This window comes from Salmo trutta, chromosome 23 (genome assembly GCF_901001165.1).
Source record: "Salmo trutta chromosome 23, fSalTru1.1, whole genome shotgun sequence".
NCBI lineage: Eukaryota > Metazoa > Chordata > Actinopteri > Salmoniformes > Salmonidae > Salmo > Salmo trutta.
The window spans coordinates 40,028,610-40,047,539 of NC_042979.1; the positions used below are offsets into that span (position 1 = coordinate 40,028,610).

At 42.9% G+C, this 18,930-nt stretch overlaps 1 protein-coding gene across 2 annotated transcripts in view; it reads right to left on the reverse strand.

Annotated features, from left to right (window-relative positions):
* The window catches only part of prrc1 (proline-rich coiled-coil 1), a 37,360-nt gene extending 19,354 nt beyond the window's left edge, over positions 1-18,006 (reverse strand). Inside the window, exons 1-4 of one of the 2 annotated variants that reach the window (XM_029710295.1) lie at positions 17,660-18,006; positions 16,560-16,672; positions 15,068-15,478; positions 1,285-1,433 (exon numbers count right to left, since the gene is read on the reverse strand). In XM_029710295.1, the coding sequence (XP_029566155.1) occupies positions 1,285-1,433; positions 15,068-15,478; positions 16,560-16,656 (657 nt within the window). In that variant the 5' untranslated portion in view covers positions 16,657-16,672; positions 17,660-18,006. Of the gene's footprint in view, positions 1-1,284; positions 1,434-15,067; positions 15,479-16,559; positions 16,673-17,651 lie in introns of both variants that reach the window. The other variant, XM_029710296.1, reaches the window with a different exon arrangement.
* Between the last annotated feature and the right edge of the window lie 924 nt (positions 18,007-18,930).

Here is an 18,930-nt window from a genome sequence, read left to right on the forward strand (position 1 = left end):
AAAGTAAGAAAAATTTGCCAAAAACTAACAAGGAAATAGTAACGCAATTAAATAACAATAACAAGACTTTATACAAGGAGTACTGGTACCGAGTCAATGTGCAGGTGTACGAGGTAGTTGAGGTAATATGTACATGTAGGTAGGGGTAAAAGTGTCTAGACAGTCAGGATTGATAATAAACAGAGTGGCAGCAGCGCATGTGAAGAGTGAAAGTGTGTTTGTGTGTGAGTGGCGTCAATATGAGTCTGTGTTGGAGTGTCAGTGTAGTATGTGTAGGTAGAGGCCAGTGAGTGTGCATAGAGCCGGTGCAAGAGAGTCAGTGCAAATAGTCAGGGTAGCCATTTGATTAACTGTTCCAGCAGTCGCTTCGGTAATGTATTACTGTTATGTGATTGCTGTACCAGGCACAGTATGTAAAATATGTAAAGTGTAAAATATATGTAGCAAAAAAAAAAGCTGTAAAAAATACATAATATATTTGTGTGGCGAATGGGTTAATAAAAAAATATATATATATTTCATCAGTATTATGGCTTGGGGGTAGAAGCTGTTCAGGAGTCTTTTGGTCCCATACTTTGCACTCTGGTACTGTTTGCCGTGCCGTAGTAGAGAGAACAGTCTATGACCTGGCTGACTTTCTTGACAGTTTTTCTGGCCTTCCTCTGACACCGCCTGTCTTTGCACTATTGACTTATGCTGCGTTTTGACGAAGGACACAAAAGACAGACTAACGGCAAAAGCAAGTCAGCACGACTGTAAGTGTTGCTACAGTGATTTCAGCAAACAGTGCAAATCAACATCAGGAAGAAAACAACGCTGCGGCAGATGGCAAAAGTTGAAATATTTTAACTCTGGCGTCAAGTCCCGTCTACCGTGGCTTCTGACAGCATTCACCGCCAGCCTTAATGGCATTTACCGTTGTGCTCTCATTGAAACCAATGACATCCGATTTACCGCCTGCCATCTTCCTCGTACCACGTAAACGCAGCATTAGTCCTGTTTTTAGTTTAGTAAGCGTTTCCTGCTTTTAAAAAGGCAGCCCTGCTGTGTTGCCTGGGTCGTGTTCATTAAACATCAAACCGAAGAAAACGGACTGAAACAGGGAAGGACTACCTGGGCTTGTGAAATAGAAAAGCCTATTTCCGTTGTACAACATTTTAAAACTTTCTCCTAATGAACACGACGATGATGTCCACTACTGTGTGTGTGTGTTCACATTACTTTGAGAGTGTCAGGTGCATAAAAACATTAACTACACTACCGAAATTACTGAAAAAGACGTACCTTGAAGAAACCCCAAATGCCGCCGCCCGCATTGGCATCTACGGCGAGGCGGGGGTCCTCGTTTTCGACCTCAGGGAAGGTTATGGGGGAGCCGGCGTCTAGACCCCCTGACATCATTGGCTGTTGCACCATTGGGTTGGATACTACCCCTGGAAGAGACATCATGAATACCGTTACCACTCATCATAACCCACTGTATACCAGGGTTGTGTTCATTAGGCACCAAAAGAAAATGTTTTCGCAACAGAAAACATGCGTTTCAAAACGACGTCGAGGCGGCTTATGGTAGAGAAATTAACATTCAAATCTCTGGCAACAGCTCTGGTGGACATTCCTGCAGTCAGCATGCCATCCCTCAACTTGATACATCTGTGGCATTGTTTTATGTAACAAAACTGCACATTTTTTGTCCCCAGCACAAGATGCAAATGTGTAATGATCATGTTTAAATCAACTACTTGATATGCCGTCAGGTGGATGGATTATCTTTGCAAGGGAGAAATGTGACTCGTTTGAGGAAACTAGGCGTATGTTGCACGTCACTACTTCACAGGAGAGGCATTTGAATGTAAACATACCTTTATCAAAAACTTTCATGTGTCTTAATAACAAACTTGTATTCCATCTGTAAATACAAATGGTTAAATTACGAGTCTAGTTGGTTTAGCCACGGAAAAAGACAACCTTCCTGCTAGCCATGATTGGCTGAGATAATGGATGGGCTGGACATGCCAGGAGATGAGTTTGGATTGGTCTGCCATTTAGCACAGTGTTGTCAACTAATTTTCAGGGTAAGTTGCTAGAGACAGGTTGATTTGTTGCTAAAAGTTGCTAAATGACATTGTGATGTCATTGCGTGATAACGTAAAACTGCGTCATTACGTAGTTTACAATAACAATAACGTTACTCAAATTGATTTGACATTTGTTCAGGTACAGACTCATTAACCCACTCTTTTCTGTACTTCTGGCTGTACAATTTTGAATGAGAGATGTTGATTGATGTAAGTTCTGTTCAAGATCAAACATTCGTGACCAACTATATTCATTGGGTTTGGCTTGTCGAACCCGTACTACTGCTGCTGCAGTCAGCCAACAATGATTTGCAATTTGCTGAAATTGCTGCTGCCTGTGCACGAGCTGAGCGCCTGCTGCTGACGTCACTCACAATGCACTTTTGTAGCGTGTGACAGAAGTGACAGAGAAAATCGTTTGTGTCATTTAGAGGGAAAATGCGTGCATTATAGCTTTGAGTCACTATTCAAAAGTTGCTAAAAAGTTCCAAATTAATTTTTTATAGTGGCTAAATTTGTTGCTAGGTGCTGATTGAAAAGAAAGTTGCCAGGGTAGTCTGAAAAGTTGCTAAATCTAGCAACAAAATTGCTAGGTTGGCATCACTGCTGTAGCATGCTTCTGTTTATAATGTGAGCTGCTCAGTATGGTGATAGTCCTTTATTTTATTTATTTTATTTCACCTTTATTTAACCAGGTAGGCAAGTTGAGAACAAGTTCTCATTTACAATTGCGATCTGGCCAAGATAAAGCAAAGCAGTTCGACACATACAACAACACAGAGTTACACATGGAGTAAAACAAACATACAGTCAATAATACAGTAGAAAAATAAGTCTATATACAATGTGAGCAAATGAGGTGAGATAAAGGAGGTAAAGGCCAAAAAGGCCATGGTGGCAAAGTAAATACAATATAGCAAGTAAAACACTGGAATGGTAGATTTGTAGTGGAAGAAAGTGCAAAGTAGAAATAGAAATAATGGGGTGTAAAGGAGCAAAATACAATAAATAAATAAATACACAGTAGGGGAAGAGGTAGTTGTTTGGGCTAAATTATAGATGGGCTATGTACAGGTGCAGTGATCTGTGAGCTGCTCTAACAGCTGGTGCTTAAAGCTAGTGAGGGAGATAAATGTTTCCAGTTTCAGAGATTTTTGCAGTTCGTTCCAGTCATTGGCAGCGGAGAACTAGAAGGAGAGACGGCCAAAGGAGGAATTGGCTTTGGGGGTGACCAGAGAGATATACCTGCTGGAGCGCATGCTACAGGTGGGTGCTGCTATGGCGACCAGTGAGCTGAGATAAGGGGGGACTTTACCTAGCAGGGTCTTGTAGAGGACCTGGAGCCAGTGGGTTTGGCGACGAGTATGAAGCAAGGGCCATCCAACGAGAGCGTACAGGTCGCAGTGGTGGGTAGTATATGGGGCTTTGGTGACAAAACGGACGGCACTGTGATAGACTGCATCGAGTTTATTGAGTAGGGTGTTGGAGGCTATTTTGTAAATGACATCGCCAAAGTCGAGGATCGGTAGGATGGTCAGTTTTACGAGGGTATGTTTGGCAGCTTGAGTGAAGGATGCTTTGTTGGGAAATAGGAAGCCAATTCTAGATTTAACTTTAGATTGGAGATGTTTGATGTGAGTCTGGAAGGAGAGCTTACAGTCTAACCAGACACCTAGGTATTTGTAGTTGTCCACATATTCTAAGTAAGAACCGTCCAGAGTAGTGATGCTCGACGGGCGGGCAGGTGCGGGCAGCGATCGGTTTAAGAGCACGCATTTAGTTTTACTTGCATTTAAGAGCAGTTGGAGAGTACGGAAGGAGAGTTGAATGGCATTGAAGCTCGTCTGGAGGGTTGTTAACACAGTGTCCAAAGAAGGGCCAGAGGTATACAGAATGGTGTCGTCTGCGTAGAGGTGGATCAGAGACTCACCAGCAGCAAGAGCGACATCATTGATGTATACAGAGAAAAGAGTTGGCCCAAGAATTTAACCCTGTGGCACCCCCATAGAGACTACCAGAGGCCCGGACAACAGGCCCTCCGATTTGACACATTGAACTCTATCAGAGAAGTAGTTGGTGAACCAGGTGAGGCAATCATTTGAGAAACCAAGGCTATTGAGTCTGCCGATGAGGATGTGGTGATTGACAGAGTCGAAAGCCTTGGCCAGGTCAATGAATACGGCAGCACAGTATTGTTTTTTTATCGATGGCGGTTACGATATCGTTTAGGACCTTGAGCGTGGCTGAGGTGCACCCATGACCAGCTCTGAAACCAGATTGCATAGCGGAGAAGGTGCGGTGGGATTCGAAATGGTTGGTCATTTGTTTGTTGACTTGGCTTTCGAAGACCTTAGAAAGGCAGGGTAGGATAGATATATGTCTGTAGCTTGGGTCAAGAGTGTCCCCTCCTTTGAAGAGGGGGATGACAGCAGCTGCTTTCCAATCTTTTGGAATCTCGGATGACACGAAAGAGGTTGAACAGGCTAGTAATAGGGGTTGCAACAATTTCAGCAGATCATTTTTGAAAGAAAGGGTCCAGATTGTCTAGCCCGGCTGATTTGTGGGGGTCCAGATTTTGCAGCTCTTTCAGAACATCAGCCGACTGGATTTGGGAGAAGGAGAAATGAAGAAGGCTTGGGCGAGTAGCTGTGGGGGGGTGCAGTGCTATTGACCGCGGTAGGGGTAGCCAGGTAGAAAGCATGGCCAGCCATAGAAAAATGCTTGTTGAAATTCTCAATTATAGTGGATTTATCGGAGGTGACAGAGTTTCCTATCCTCAGTGCAGTGGGCAGCTGTGCCGTTTCTACTGTGCCGTTTTTGAAATGGATAACGTTAGCCATCCAGAACTACAAAAGTTTTGCTACTTTTCTCAACATTGATACCGTGAATTTAGCAGGTGCTATAGACAGATGTGTTGGAAAACGTGAAATACTACTTTCTGCACAAGCCACGGTCAGTGTGAACCGGAGTGACTTGACCAGTGGAGGCTCCTCAGAGGACCATCCTCAATGACATTCCATAAAAAGAGTGAAACTATACTAAATATATTCATATGTCATCAAATAATGGATAGAAATACACCGTTTTGCAATACTGTAGCACCACAGAGTAGCCGGAGGACAGCTAGCTTCCGTCCGCCTCTGGCTACATTGACTTCAATACAAAACCTAGGAGGCTCGTAGGCCTCAACCCCTTCCATAGACATACACTACCGTTCAAAAGTTTGCGGTCACTTAGAAATTCTGAAAGAAAAGCACATTTTTTGTCCATTAAAATAACATCAAATTGATCAGAAATACAGTGTAGACACTGTTAATGTTGTAAATGACTGTTTCAAGGACAGCTTTTTTCCATCTACGTAACATTGCAAAAATCAGAAACTTTCTGTCCAAAAATGAGGCAGAAAAATTAATCCATGCTTTTGTTACTTCTAGGCTGGACTACTGCAATGCTCTACTTTCCGGCTACCCGGATAAAGCACTAAACAAACTTCAGTTAGTGCTAAATACGGCTGCTAGAATCCTGACTAGAACCAAAAAATTTGATCATATTACTCCAGTGCTAGTCTCCCTACACTGGCTTCCTGTTAAGGCAAGGGCTGATTTCAAGGTTTTACTGCTAACCTACAAAGCATTACATGGGCTTGCTCCTACCTATCTTTCCGATTTGGTCCTGCCGTACATACCTATACGTACGCTACGGTCACAAGACGCAGGCCTCCTAATTGTCCCTAGAATTTCTAAGCAAACGGCTGGAGGTAGGGCTTTCTCCTATAGAGCTCCATTTTTATGGAATAGTCTGCCTACCCATGTGAGAGACGCAGACTCAGTCTCAACCTTTAAGTCTTTACTGAAGACTTATCTCTTCAGTAGGTCCTATGATTAAGTGTAGTCTGGCCCAGGAGTGTGAAGGTGAACGGAAAGGCTGGAGCAACGAACCGCCCTTGCTGTCTCTGCCTTGCCGGTTCCCCTCTTTCCACTGGGATTCTCTGCCTCTAACCCTATTACAGGGGCTGAGTCACTGACTTACTGGTGTTCTTCCATGCCGTCCATGGGAGGGGTGCGTCACTTGAGTGGGTTGAGTCACTGACGTGGTCTTCCTGTCTGGGTTGGCGCCCCCCCTTGGGTTGTGCCATGGCGGAGATTTTTGTGGGCTATACTCGGCCTTGTCTTCGGACGGTAAGTTGGTGGTTGTAGACATCCCTCTAGTGGTGTGGGGGCTGTGCTTTGGCAAAGTGGGTGGGGTTATATCCTGCCTGTTTGGCCCTGTCCGGGGGTATCATCGGATGGGGCCACAGTGTCTTCTGATCCCTCCTGTCTCAGCCTCCAGTATTTATGCTGCAGTAGTTTATGTGCCGGGGGGCTGGGGTCAGTCTGTTTCATCTGGAGTATTCTCTTGTCTTATCCGGTGTCCTGTGTGAATTTAAATATGCTCTCTCTAATTCTCTCTTTCTCTCTTTCTTTCTTTCTTTCTTTCTTTTGGAGGACCTGAGCCCTAGGACCATGCCTCAGGACTACCTGGCATGATGACTCCTTGTTGTCCCCAGTCCACCTGGCCATGCTGCTGCTCCAGTTTCAACTGTTCTGCCTGCGGCTAAGGAACCCTGCCCTGTTCACCGGACGTGCTTGTTGCACCCTCGACAACTACAATGATTATTATTATTTGACCATGCTGGTCATTTATGAACATTTTAACATCTTGACCATGTTCTGTTATAATATCCACCCGGCACAGCCAGGTGGATAGGTTTCTTCCTAGGTTTTTGGCCTTTCTAGGGAGTTTTTCCTAGGGAGTTTTTCCTAGCCACAGTGCCTCTTTCACATGCATTGCTTGCTGTTTGGGGTTTTAGGCTGGGTTTCTGTACAGCACTTTGAGATTTCAGCTGATATACGAAGGGCTATATAAATAAATTTGATTTGACTTGATTTTGACTATTGTAGCTGGAAACGGCAGATATTTTATGGAATATCGACATAGGTGTACAGAGGTCCATTACCAGCAACCATCACTCCTGTGTTCCAATGGCACGTTGTGTTAGCTAATTCAAATTCATCATTAGAAAATCCTTTTGCAATTATGTTAGCACAGCTGAAAACTGTTGTGCAAATTAAAGAAGCAATAAAACTGGCCTTCTTTAGACTAGTTGAGTATCTGGAGCATCTGTGGGTTCAATTACAGGCTCAAAATGGCCAGAAACAAAGACCTTTCTTCTGAAACTCATCAGTCTATTCTTGTTCTGAGAAATGAAGGTTATTCCATGCGAGAAATTGCCAAGAAACTGAAGATCTCGTACTACGCTGTGTACTACTCCCTTCACAGAACAGCGCAAACTGGCTCTAACCAGAATGGAAAGAGGAGTGGGAGGCCCCGGTGCACAACTGAGCAAGAGGACAAGTACATTAGTGTGTCTAGTTTGAGAAACAGACACCTCACAAGTCCTCAACTGGCAGCTTCATTAAATAGTACCCGCAAAACACCAGTCTCAACGTCAACAGTGAAGAGGCGATTCCGGGATGCTGGCCTTCTAGGCAGAGTTGCCATATTCAAGCCTGGCCAATAAAAAGAAAAGATTAAGATGGGGAAAAAAACAGACACTGGACAGAGGAAGATTGGAAAAAAGCGTTATGGACAGACGAATCTAAGTTTGAGGTGTTCAGATCACAAAGAATAACATTCGTGAGACGCAGAAAAAATGAAGATGCTGGAGGAGTGCTTGATGCCAAGTATGGTCATGGTCAAGCATGGTGGAGGCAATGTGATGGGAAGAAGCTGGTATTCTGTCTATAATAGAGTGGCCAGCACAGTCACCGGATCTCAACCTTACTGTGCTGTTGTGGGAGCAGCTTGACCGCATTGTACGTAAGAATTGCCCATCAAGCCAATCCAACTTGTGGGAGGTGCTTCAGGAAGCATGGGGTGAAATCTCTTCAGATTACCTCAACAAATTGACAACTAAAATGCCAAAGGTCTGCAAGGCTGTAATTGCTGCAAATGGAGGATTCTTTGACGAAAGCAAAGATTGAAGGACACAATTATTTCAAATAAAAATCATTATTTATAACCTTGTCAACGTCTTGACTATATTTCCCATTCATTTTGCCACTCATTTCATGTATGAAAACAAGGACATTTCTAAGTGACCCCAAACTTAACGGTAGTGTACATGGTAATTATGACCACTTCCGGAGAACATCCTCGAAACAATCAAAGCTTTCGCAGTATGAACTGACATATTGCTCATCCAATCACAGGATTAGGATCAGAGAATGAACCTAGTGTGTTGCATTGGGATTGTGCCACAGAGCATTATGGAGGTTATATGTGTTGAGAAGCTTGGTGACATTGTTGGATAGAGATTAAGAGTGATTATGTTTACATTTAACCTTTATTTAACTAGGCAAGTCAGTTATGAACAAATTCTTATTTACAATGAAGGCCTACACCGGGCAAACCTGGACGATGCCGGGCCAAATTGTGCGCCGCCCTATGGGACTCCCAAACACGGCCGGTTGTGATACAGCCTGGAATCGAACCAGGGTGTCTGTAGTGACGCCTCTAGCACTGAGATGCAATGCCATAGACCACTGTCCCACTCGGGAGCCCGAAGAGTGATAGTTGAGCATTTTTTGGATATTCAATTCTAATTCGTTTTTTTCTAATTACAGGAGACGGAGGTATATAAAATTATTTTATTGGTTTTAGAACTTAATTTTTTTGTCCAGTTAATACAATTTATTTAAATTTGCCTTACTAAACTTCAGTAGCAAGTAGCAGTAGCTAACTAGCAGAATGAGCGTGCAGTTCTCTGCCTGAATGACTAACGCTACTGAAAATGTTGGACTTTTTGTTGAAGAACCCCTTTCATTCTCTGGGGTACACAGAAAAGGTGCAAATTAAAACCAAGAGTCAACCTCTGACTGAGATCAGTTTCATGAAGGATGAAAAGGAGAGGGCATTCAGTACCAATTGGTATCAAAAGTATAGCTGGTTAAAAGGGAGCCTTTCATCAAGCCTCCTGTATTGCTGACCTTGCCTTCTTTTTGAAAAGTCTGAGCATTGGGCAAGGTGGGGGGGTACTGTGACTTGAAGTACATTGAGTTTTCAGCTAAACGGAATCACAAAAGTGGGGAGCATATAAATGCCTACATCATATTTAAGATTCTGGGAAACAGCCACATCGATCATGTAATGGACGAAGGTCTGCGTATTCAAACTGCGCAACACAACGAGAAAGTAAAAACAAACAGGGATGTACTCAAGTGGCTTAACGACACCACTGCATTTTTGGGCATGCAAGAATTAGCTTTGAGGAAACGTTGAGAGGGAAAGGTACGCTATCAAAGGCAACTACAGGGAGCTTGCAGAGGTAATAGTGCTATTAATCTTAAATAAATGAAGAAAAATCCTCACTGGTACGAAAAGGCCATCGACCAGTATGCCAAGTAGACTGAGTAGAATGGACTAGAGGTCGACCGATTAAATCGGCATGGCCGATTAATTAGGACCGATTTCAAGTTTTCATAACAATCGGTAATCGGTATTTTTGGCCACCGATTTGCCGATTAATTAAAAAAAGTTATATATATTTTTTTTTTTACACCTTTATTTAGCTAGGCAAGTTAGATTAAGAACACATTCTTATTTTCAATGATGGCCTAGGAACGGGGGTTAACTGCCTTGTTCAGGGGGGATTCGTTTTTGCAACCTTCGGTTACTAGTCCAACGCTTAACCACCTGCCTTACATTGCACTCCACGAGGAGCCTGCATGGCAGGTTGACTACCTGTTACGCGAGGGCAGCAAGAAGCCAAGGTAAGTTGCTAGCTAGCATTAAACTTATCTTATAAAAAACTATCAATCTTAACATAATCACTAGTTAACTACACATGGTTGATGATATTACTCGTTTATCTAACGTGTCCTGCGTTGCATATAATCGATGCGGTGCCTGTTAATTTCTCATTGAATCACAGCCTACTTCGACAAACGGGTGTTGATTTAACAAGCGCATTTGCGAAAAAAGCACTGTCGTTGCACCAATGTACCTAACCATAAACATCAATGCCTTTCTTTAAAATCAATACACAAGTATATATTTTTAAACCTGCATATTTAGTTAATATTGCCTGCTAACATGAAATTGTGTCACATCTCTAGCGTTCATTGCACGCAGAGTCAGGGTATATGCAACAGTTTGGGCCGCCTGGCTCGTTGCGAACTAATTTGCCAGAATTTTACGTAATTATGACATAACATTGAAGGTTGTGCAATGTAACAGGAATATTTAGACTTAGGGATGCCACCCGTTAGATGAAATACGGAACGGTTCCGTATTTCACTGAAAGGAAAAAAGATTTTTTTTTTAGATGACAGTTTCCGGATTCGACCATATTAACCTCTCTAGGATATGTGGGACGAAATCGTCCCACCTACGTAACAGCCAGTGGAATCCTGTGGCGCGTTATTCAAATACCTTAGAAATGCTATTACTTCAATTTCTCAAACATATGACTATTTTACACCATTTTAAAGACAAGACTCTCGTTAATCTAACCACACTGTCCGATTTCAAAAAGGCTTTACAACGAAAGCAAAACATTAGATTATGTCAGCAGAGTACCCAGCCAGAAATAATCAGACACCCATTTTTCAAGCTAGCATATAATGTCACAAAAAACAAAACCACAGCTAAATGCAGCACTAACCTTTGATCTTCATCAGATGACACCCCTAGGACATTATGTCTCATTTTCTAGTTTGGGCCATCTGCTTTTCTTCCCTCTGAAAGCTTTAGTTGTCTTTTTGCACTGAGTCAATTCCTCACGCTGCTGTTTCCAACGTCTTATCGACTCATTAAGACCAAGCTCCTGTGCAGCAGCTCTATTTCCTTTTCCAACAGCCAGATCAATCGCCTTCAACTTGAAAGCTGCATCATATGCATTTCTCCGTGTTTTTGCCATGATGAGGGTGACAAAATGACTACCGTAATCAGAATGATGGGAAGTTTGAGAGCGCTTGATTTAATCTAAACAGTAAACAAAAAAGTTGTTTGACCTTAACCCGTTCGGCAATTTCATTGGTCTAATGAAAGCTTCATGCCGCCAAAAAACTGAGCACGTCACAGAATGTTTTTTTGGAGAAAAAACATTTGATAGCGGGAAAAATCCATATATTAGCCGCGTCATTGTTTAAGCCGCGAGGTTCAAAGCCTGGGAAAAAAGTTGCGGCTTAGAGTCCGGAAATTACGGTAATTGATATTCATTTAAAATGTTGTTTTCAACAGTGTTTCCCCCATGCTCCACCCATGGCCCTCTGAAGAACTGAACAGCCCTGGTTCTCTGCTGTCTGTTATTCCCCATATTCCCCTTCATCCACCAGCACATTGAATATTTCCTCTACAAGCACTGCGAGTACCCCTATATATTTTATTTAATTACTATGTAGAGTCAATCACATACACAATGTGATTTCACTCCTTGCTTGGACTAACTCATTCTTAGCACTTTAGTCTAACTGTGTTAAAGTTTTGTTTTAACAGTCAAATCCTGTCCTGTCCTTAGTGGAGGAGTTGGGCTCTTTTCCAACTCAACCCATGATGAGCCTTTTTCCTGTAGTGAAGCCTCAACCCTGTCCTGCACTGAAGTCAAACCTCTGAACACCTCTACTCATGCCTCATACCCTCATTCAATCACTGCTGCCCTTCCCAACGCTGTAAGTAGCCCTCTTGTTCCCACTCCCCATAATATTTTATTATAAATGTCTTTAAAGTTTTAGGTTAAAAATCATAGCGCTTTGATGATTTTTCAAATACGCTTTGTCGTTCGTTCTGCGACTATACCATGGGTCTTCCATCCTCAATTTTTCAAGTCACCAGCCTCCACTGGACTTGACAACGCTGGCCAAACGAGATGTAGCTACAAACAAAACAGAGTTAAATGGTTGCAGTCTGCCGTGAAGCGTTCATCCATGTATACGGATAAGAGTCTAGCTACATTTTCAGATATTATACATTACTAACTTCGTCAGAAAGTTGTTTTCATTGCAAGTTAAAGCGTACTGTTAGCTAGCTAGTGAATGTTAGCTTGCTGGCTCGCTGTGTAGTAATATTATTCAAATCGCAGAACTATTTGCATTCTTAGTTATAGCCTAATGTTAGCTAGCTAACATTGAACCTGGTTGGTTATCTTTAGCAACCTGCGGATTCATACTACAGCTATGACATCATTTGTATTGGTTGGTAGTAGTACGAGTTGGGATTATGCCGGTTCATTGTTTAGTTAGCTACATGTCTAAACGAAACACTTCGCCAAATGATTAAATGACTCATCCACTTAGCCTGATGTGGCTGGGGGTTGGGTATAGCATTTCCTTCACATGACCCATCAATTCAGACAAGTGTGTCAGGTAAGCGTCGTCTAATAATTATAAAATATTTTATCTGGGCACTTTCTGTTTTTGATATTGCTACTATGCAAGTAACCATTTCACTGTACTGTTTACACCTTCTGTATCCTGTGTATGTGACAAATCAACTTTTTATTTATATAGTGTGTGTTTACCAGAGACAGTAATGTGGAGAACAACATGACCTGCACCAAAGTCAGATTAGGATATAGGCCAAGGACTAGATAGTGTATTTTTACCTGGAGTTTTTCCTTATAGTAGGCTACTTTCACCACTTTTAGTCTTTGGTTGTTTACTAAACTAATCACTGTTTAGCAAATATCCTCACATGTGAAGCCTTACAGAGGTGGGTGGGACTAAGGCTTAAGATATCATAACCACCATCGATAAGAGACATTACTGTGCAGCTGTATTCATCGACCTGGCCAAGGCTTTCGACTCTGTCAATCACCACCTTCTTATCAGCAGACTAAACAGCCTTGGTTTCTCAAATGACTGCCTCGCCTGGTTCACCAACTACTTCTCTGATAGAGTTCAGTGTGTCAAATCGGATGGCCTGTTGCCTCTAAGCAGACGACACCATTCTGTATACTTCAGGCCCTTCTTTGGACACTGTTAACTAACCTCCAAACGAGCTTCAATGCCATACAACTCTCCTTCCGTTGCCTCCAATTGCTCTTAAATGCAAGTAAAACTAAATGCATGCGCTTCAACCGATCGCTGCCTGCACCTGCCCGCCCGTCCAGCATCACTACTCTGGACGGTTCTGACTTAGAATATGTGGACAACTACAAAATACCTAGGTGTCTGGTTAGACTGTAAACTCTTCTTCCAGACTCACATTAAGCATCTCCAATCCAAAATGAAATCTAGAATCGACTTCCTATTTCGCAAAAAAGCATCCTTCACTCATGCTGCCAAACATACCCTCGTAAAACTGACCATACTACCGATCCTCGACGATGTAATTTACAAAATAGCCTCCAACACTCTACTCAACAAATTGGATGCAGTCTATCACAGTGCCATCCGTGTTGTCACCAAAGCCCCATATACTACCCACCATTGTGACTTGTACGCTCTCGTTGGCTGGCCCTCGCTTCATACGTCACCGCCAAACCCACTGGCTCCAGGTCTTCTACAAGTCTCTGCTAGGTAAAGCTCCGACTTATCTCAGCTCACTGGTCACCATAGCAGCACCCACCCATAGCACGCGCTCCAGCAGGTATCTCTCACTAGTCACCCCCAAAGCCAATTCCTCCTTTGGCCGCCTTTCCTTCCAGTTCTCTGCTGCCAATGACTGGAACGAACTGCAAAAATCACTGAAGCTGGAGACTTACATTTCCCTCACTAACTTTGAACATCAGCTATCTGAGCAGCTCACAGATCGTTGCACCTGTACATAGCCCATCTGTAAATAGCCCAACCAACTACCTCATCCCCATACTGTATTTATCTTGCTCCTTTGCACCCCAGTATCTCTACTTGCACATTCATCTTCTGCACATCAATCACTCCAGTGTTTAATTGGTATATTGTAATTACTTCACCACCATGGCCTATTTATTGCCTTACCTCCCTTATCTTACCTCATTTGCACACACTGTATATAGATTTGTTCTACTGTATTATTGACTATGTTTGTTTATTCCATGTGTAACTCTGTGTTGTTGTATGTGTCAAACTGCTTTGCTTTATCTTGGCCAGGTCACAGTTGCAAATGAGAACTTGTTCTCAACCAGCCTACCTGGTTAAATAAAGGTGAAATAATAATAAATTTAAAAAAAGAGGGTGTGAATGATGCTGAATGGGTGTAGACAAAGAAGAGCTCTCCAGTAGGTACCAAAACATTTTCTCCAAAGTGGGGTTATAAGTTTATCAACTTTCAAAGCAGAAGTCTATACTTTTATCCAATGTAAAAAATACAATTTCAAATTTTGCTACATAAGACCGAATCGAGGCAGTCGGTCACAAATACTCACTAACAGAGATGTAAACAAATGTGCGCATAACATTTGAGAGACATACGCTCTTTGTGCATATGGAAAATTATATTTTTGTTTAATGTATATACATATTTACAACTGACAAAAATAGATAAAAATAGATAGTCCACTGAGCCGCTCAAATTGGTGGGCTTATTTCCCTCTCTGCTTGACCACAGATAATAGCTTTCCTTTAGCCCACTGACCCCTTCCCCATCTCACACACACAGAGGGCAGAGTAAAAGCGCCAGACTGATGACCATGTTTGAATGTGCATTCTAAGAGATCCAAGTCAGAGAATATCTTAAGGTTTTCACCTGAAATTGTTCACCTTTCCCCATCACCATAAATTGCAATGACAGTTCAGTTTAGCACTAAAAGGCATTGGAAGAGAGCACCTTGGGCACACATTGACTTCCATTAAATTTCCACTTTACAACTCTTGTGTTCGGAATGAAGTCTCAGGCACTTTTCATCAAGAGAGGATGACCTAACAGACCAGAAGCTATTGATAATACCGAGGCCTTTGCAATCAGTTCAGATCGGCAAATATAGCCTACACCACGTGGCTACTTTAGCTCCGGCCAGTCGGCAGCCTTACCTGTCATCGGGGCGGCGCTGGAGAAACTGGGCATGAGCGGCGTCTGCGGTGTGCGCCCGGCGTGTCCCCGCGTGATGTCATAGCCCGCACTCATGGTAAAGCCTGTGGTGGGCGGGCCCATCGGTGGCGCCGACATCACCGGACCGGTCGGAGGCAGGGCCACAGAGCCCATCGGGGGCGCGGAGGGATAGGGGGAGGAGAAGGCCATGGGGCTTGGGGTGTAAGGTGCTCCCCCGATGGGCGGAGGGGGGAAGGACAGGGTGGGTATGGGGCTGCCGAAGGGAGGGGGCGCAGAGGAGTGGATAGGGGGGATGGAGGTGGAGACAGCGAGAGGGACGGGGGTTGAGAAGCCCTCGGGGGTGAAGGTGGATATGCCGGTGGTTCTGGGGAGGGACAGGGGACTGGACAGGCCTGGAGGGGAACAAGAGAGTATCATTGAGTAACAAATAATAAGGTAAGTATGAGAATGTTTAAAGGGATAATTCACCCAATTTACAATGTACATGAAAGTAGGAGCGAAGACCCTACTGAACCAAATCTTAGCGTAGCTATATCTTCGAGTGTAAAACAATTCTCTATCACTAGCTATTGTTCCTTTAAACCCAACATAATGACTTGATAATACCCTAAGCACTACTGCATTGGCTGAAATGAATGGCTCGTTGTACAGCCTAGCCTACGTCGACATTCTGAGGATCTTCGGGATGTCATTTCCATTGTAAGAAATACAATGGACAGGCAGTGTTTCCATTGCACTGTAACTTCAGAGAACATAATTTGCCCAAGGCTCCAATTATTTCTGTGAGAAGTATTGCTGTGTTACTGCAAAGTTATACAGTGAGCAGGTGATTATCAGAATTGACTTGCACAGTTCTGCCTAACAGCCGACCTTGTCCCTTTGTCCCACACAAACTCAAGGACAGACAGTCTCTCATGCCAATGTTCCAAGCACTAATCCCCTCCGCTGCTTTGCATCCCATTCCAACAACTGACAAACTATGACCTCAAGCCGTTGACCTATCTCTTGCTTGATGTTGTGACTACAGAGATACATACTGCTAGAAACTGAGGCTGTGTTTCATTGCAGAATGACACTCTCTCCCCTCTGCTCTCATTGTATGCCCTCCTTACATTTAGAGATCTGAAAGGATTGATATAGGTGAAAGCAACATGGAGAAGTCTAGGTGGAGCTTTTGATAAGACTACTCTGTAAAGGAGAATGAATGAGGGCAAAAAGGAGTGGACAACTTTATGGAATGAAATGCAGCCCAGAAGATTGAACAGTTTTAAGATAGATATTTAGCATTAAAATTTAAGGCTGCATTTTGTGCCTTGGCTTAGGATATAGACCTAGGAGATTTGTAGTAGCAATTTCATGCCTTTGGTAATCTACCGAACCAAAGCTGGACGAATAGCCTACATTTTGTGCCGTTGGTGGAGCTACCAACATAGGTTGGAAGCCATGCATCCACTGTATCAATGAGTGACTTACCCATAGTCAGGGGAGGGGAGTTGACTGCGGCTGCCATGCTAGGGGGAGGCAAAGGGGAAGCGGGTGGGGTGGTCTCTATTCCACTTTCTTCCATCATCTTCCCGGCCTTCGGTCTGCCACATCAAAGAAAGGACACATTATTAGACAACATAGCTTGAGTTCTTAGTATGAGAGGCAGTTCTGAGATGAGGCACGTTTAATGGTCTCTATACAAGACTAAGTGGGAATGGGTAGAGGTCAGAAAACATGGGGGCTAAAGCTCGTAACTGATTGGATAATTGATATCCCATTGGCTCATGGCCCTCTCTCCACTGTAACTCGTCAGTTTTCTGGATAGGTTGGTATTCTTTATTCCAATGAAACGTAAGAAGCCGATGTAAGCCTGGTAATAAGAAAACTACTGGAGAGCTAGGGATAAAGGTGAGTTATGTACACACACACACTGACACTTTGTACACACAGAACGTGGCACTTTCATAACAAGCGTAACGTTACATCGTTGACATGATATTGCTAGAGTTACTGTTTTTGGTCATTGTATTATTACCTACGTTCATTATTCTGTAGTGTTTTTTTAAATTGTAGAAAGATAAAATAGTGACTGTCTGGGCTGTGCCAATACAACTCTTGGCAAAATGCCGGTTGTTAGCCAACGGTCAGCTGTTGCCACGTCTTCATCATGTAGAGGCGCATGAGTGTGCATCCATGGACAGTGTGCATGCATGTGTTTTGCATGAAATTGTGGAGTGTAGACTGCTGTGCCATCAATAATGGTTCGCCTGTGATGTAACGTTATAAAATAAACAAATACAACTAGTTAACTAAAGGCAACAGCTAGCTACCTCGTTTAGTTATCACCTTGTCAACTGCAACATAACGTTATAGCTAACTAAACGCACAATTATTTTATAACTTTTAGGTTGTTTGCGAGCCTGAGGTTTTAGAACTACTGTTAGCAAACTAGAGCTAGACGTGTAAGTTAGCTAGCAAACGTTAGTTATGCTGGTTCATGCTAGCTAGACTGATTTACCGCACTTACCGCAAGGCATTCATGTAATGACTGACTTATTTGCACTTGGCTGAAGTACATACATTCCTACCTGAAATCTTGATATTCCAGAGAAACGAGTGGGGTGGAAAATCGATCACTTTCCAATGTATTGAGTCAAAAGAGAAGTAGCAAACGCACGAACTGTGGAAAGATGGCCGCGTTCTAATGACGTCAGACATTGCCACGTATTACCAAAGTGGGATGAGCAGTCGGCTCGTGTTACTAATCCAATGTGTTCCTTTTTTTTGTACCCTTTACTGTGTATACTTTATTGTATTTATACTTGGGATATCGCTTTTCAACAGTAAAAGTTCCAAAATCGCTGGAGGAAGTAAAGTGACAGAACTATAGGTTAAAAATGTAACCCTGGTTTTCTGATAGTATGAGTGAGGTATTTAACTATGGGATACGCCTCCAGTTTATTCTTCAGAAGCCTTATTACACTACGCCAGCCATGATTGGCTGGACTTTGAGATGTGTGCGTCGAGGAAGGGTGTCCCTCCTACCCTATGCAGCTTCTCTGAGTTATTCAAGAATAAGCCACACCTCTTCCTCGCTCATCCAAGGAGGGTGTTCTAGTGAAATATCTCACTCATACAATCAGAGAACCGGGGTTACAGTCGTAACCTATAGTTCTCTTTCAAGTATTTGTTTTGGTATTTCACTGACTTCCAGACAAGCTTATCCTGACGACCGACTGCCCTGTGCTATATATCACACAAATGGGCATTGCCCCTCAGAAGATCCTACACGTAAAACAGTATACTCCAGGGTCGGTGCAGAGACATCGAGCCTATAAAACTTTGCAAATGTATGAGGCAAAGCCCAACTCGCTGCTGAGCAAATATCTCAGATAGAAATGCCCTTAAATAAACTGGGGTACGCGCAATGCCGTCGGGGGTCCATCACTCAAAGACATGTAGTACTGAAAATGTATATGGTTATATTATGTAAGAACAATGGTGCAACACTAATAAAAATGTTATTTCATAACAAACGGGCTTTGGATTGCGGTCGTTGTCCACTGTTCTGAAACACATCAGTACACTGTTGAATTGTCTCCTTTTCCTAGACCAGATATTTCCAAACTGGATGCCACCGGGGGTACGCCAAATAAAAATGTGATTCCCATATAATTTATTTTTTGTAAAAAGAAAAATCTTCACATTTTCAAACAGTCCATTTATATTTTCCAACGGGCTATACATTTGGGTGAGGTTTTTTTCTCACCTGAGTAGCCTCGTTTCACTGCCAAAATAATGTCAAATACAGGTAGCCTAGTCAAATAATTAACATTCAATCACATTAACCGTGACTATC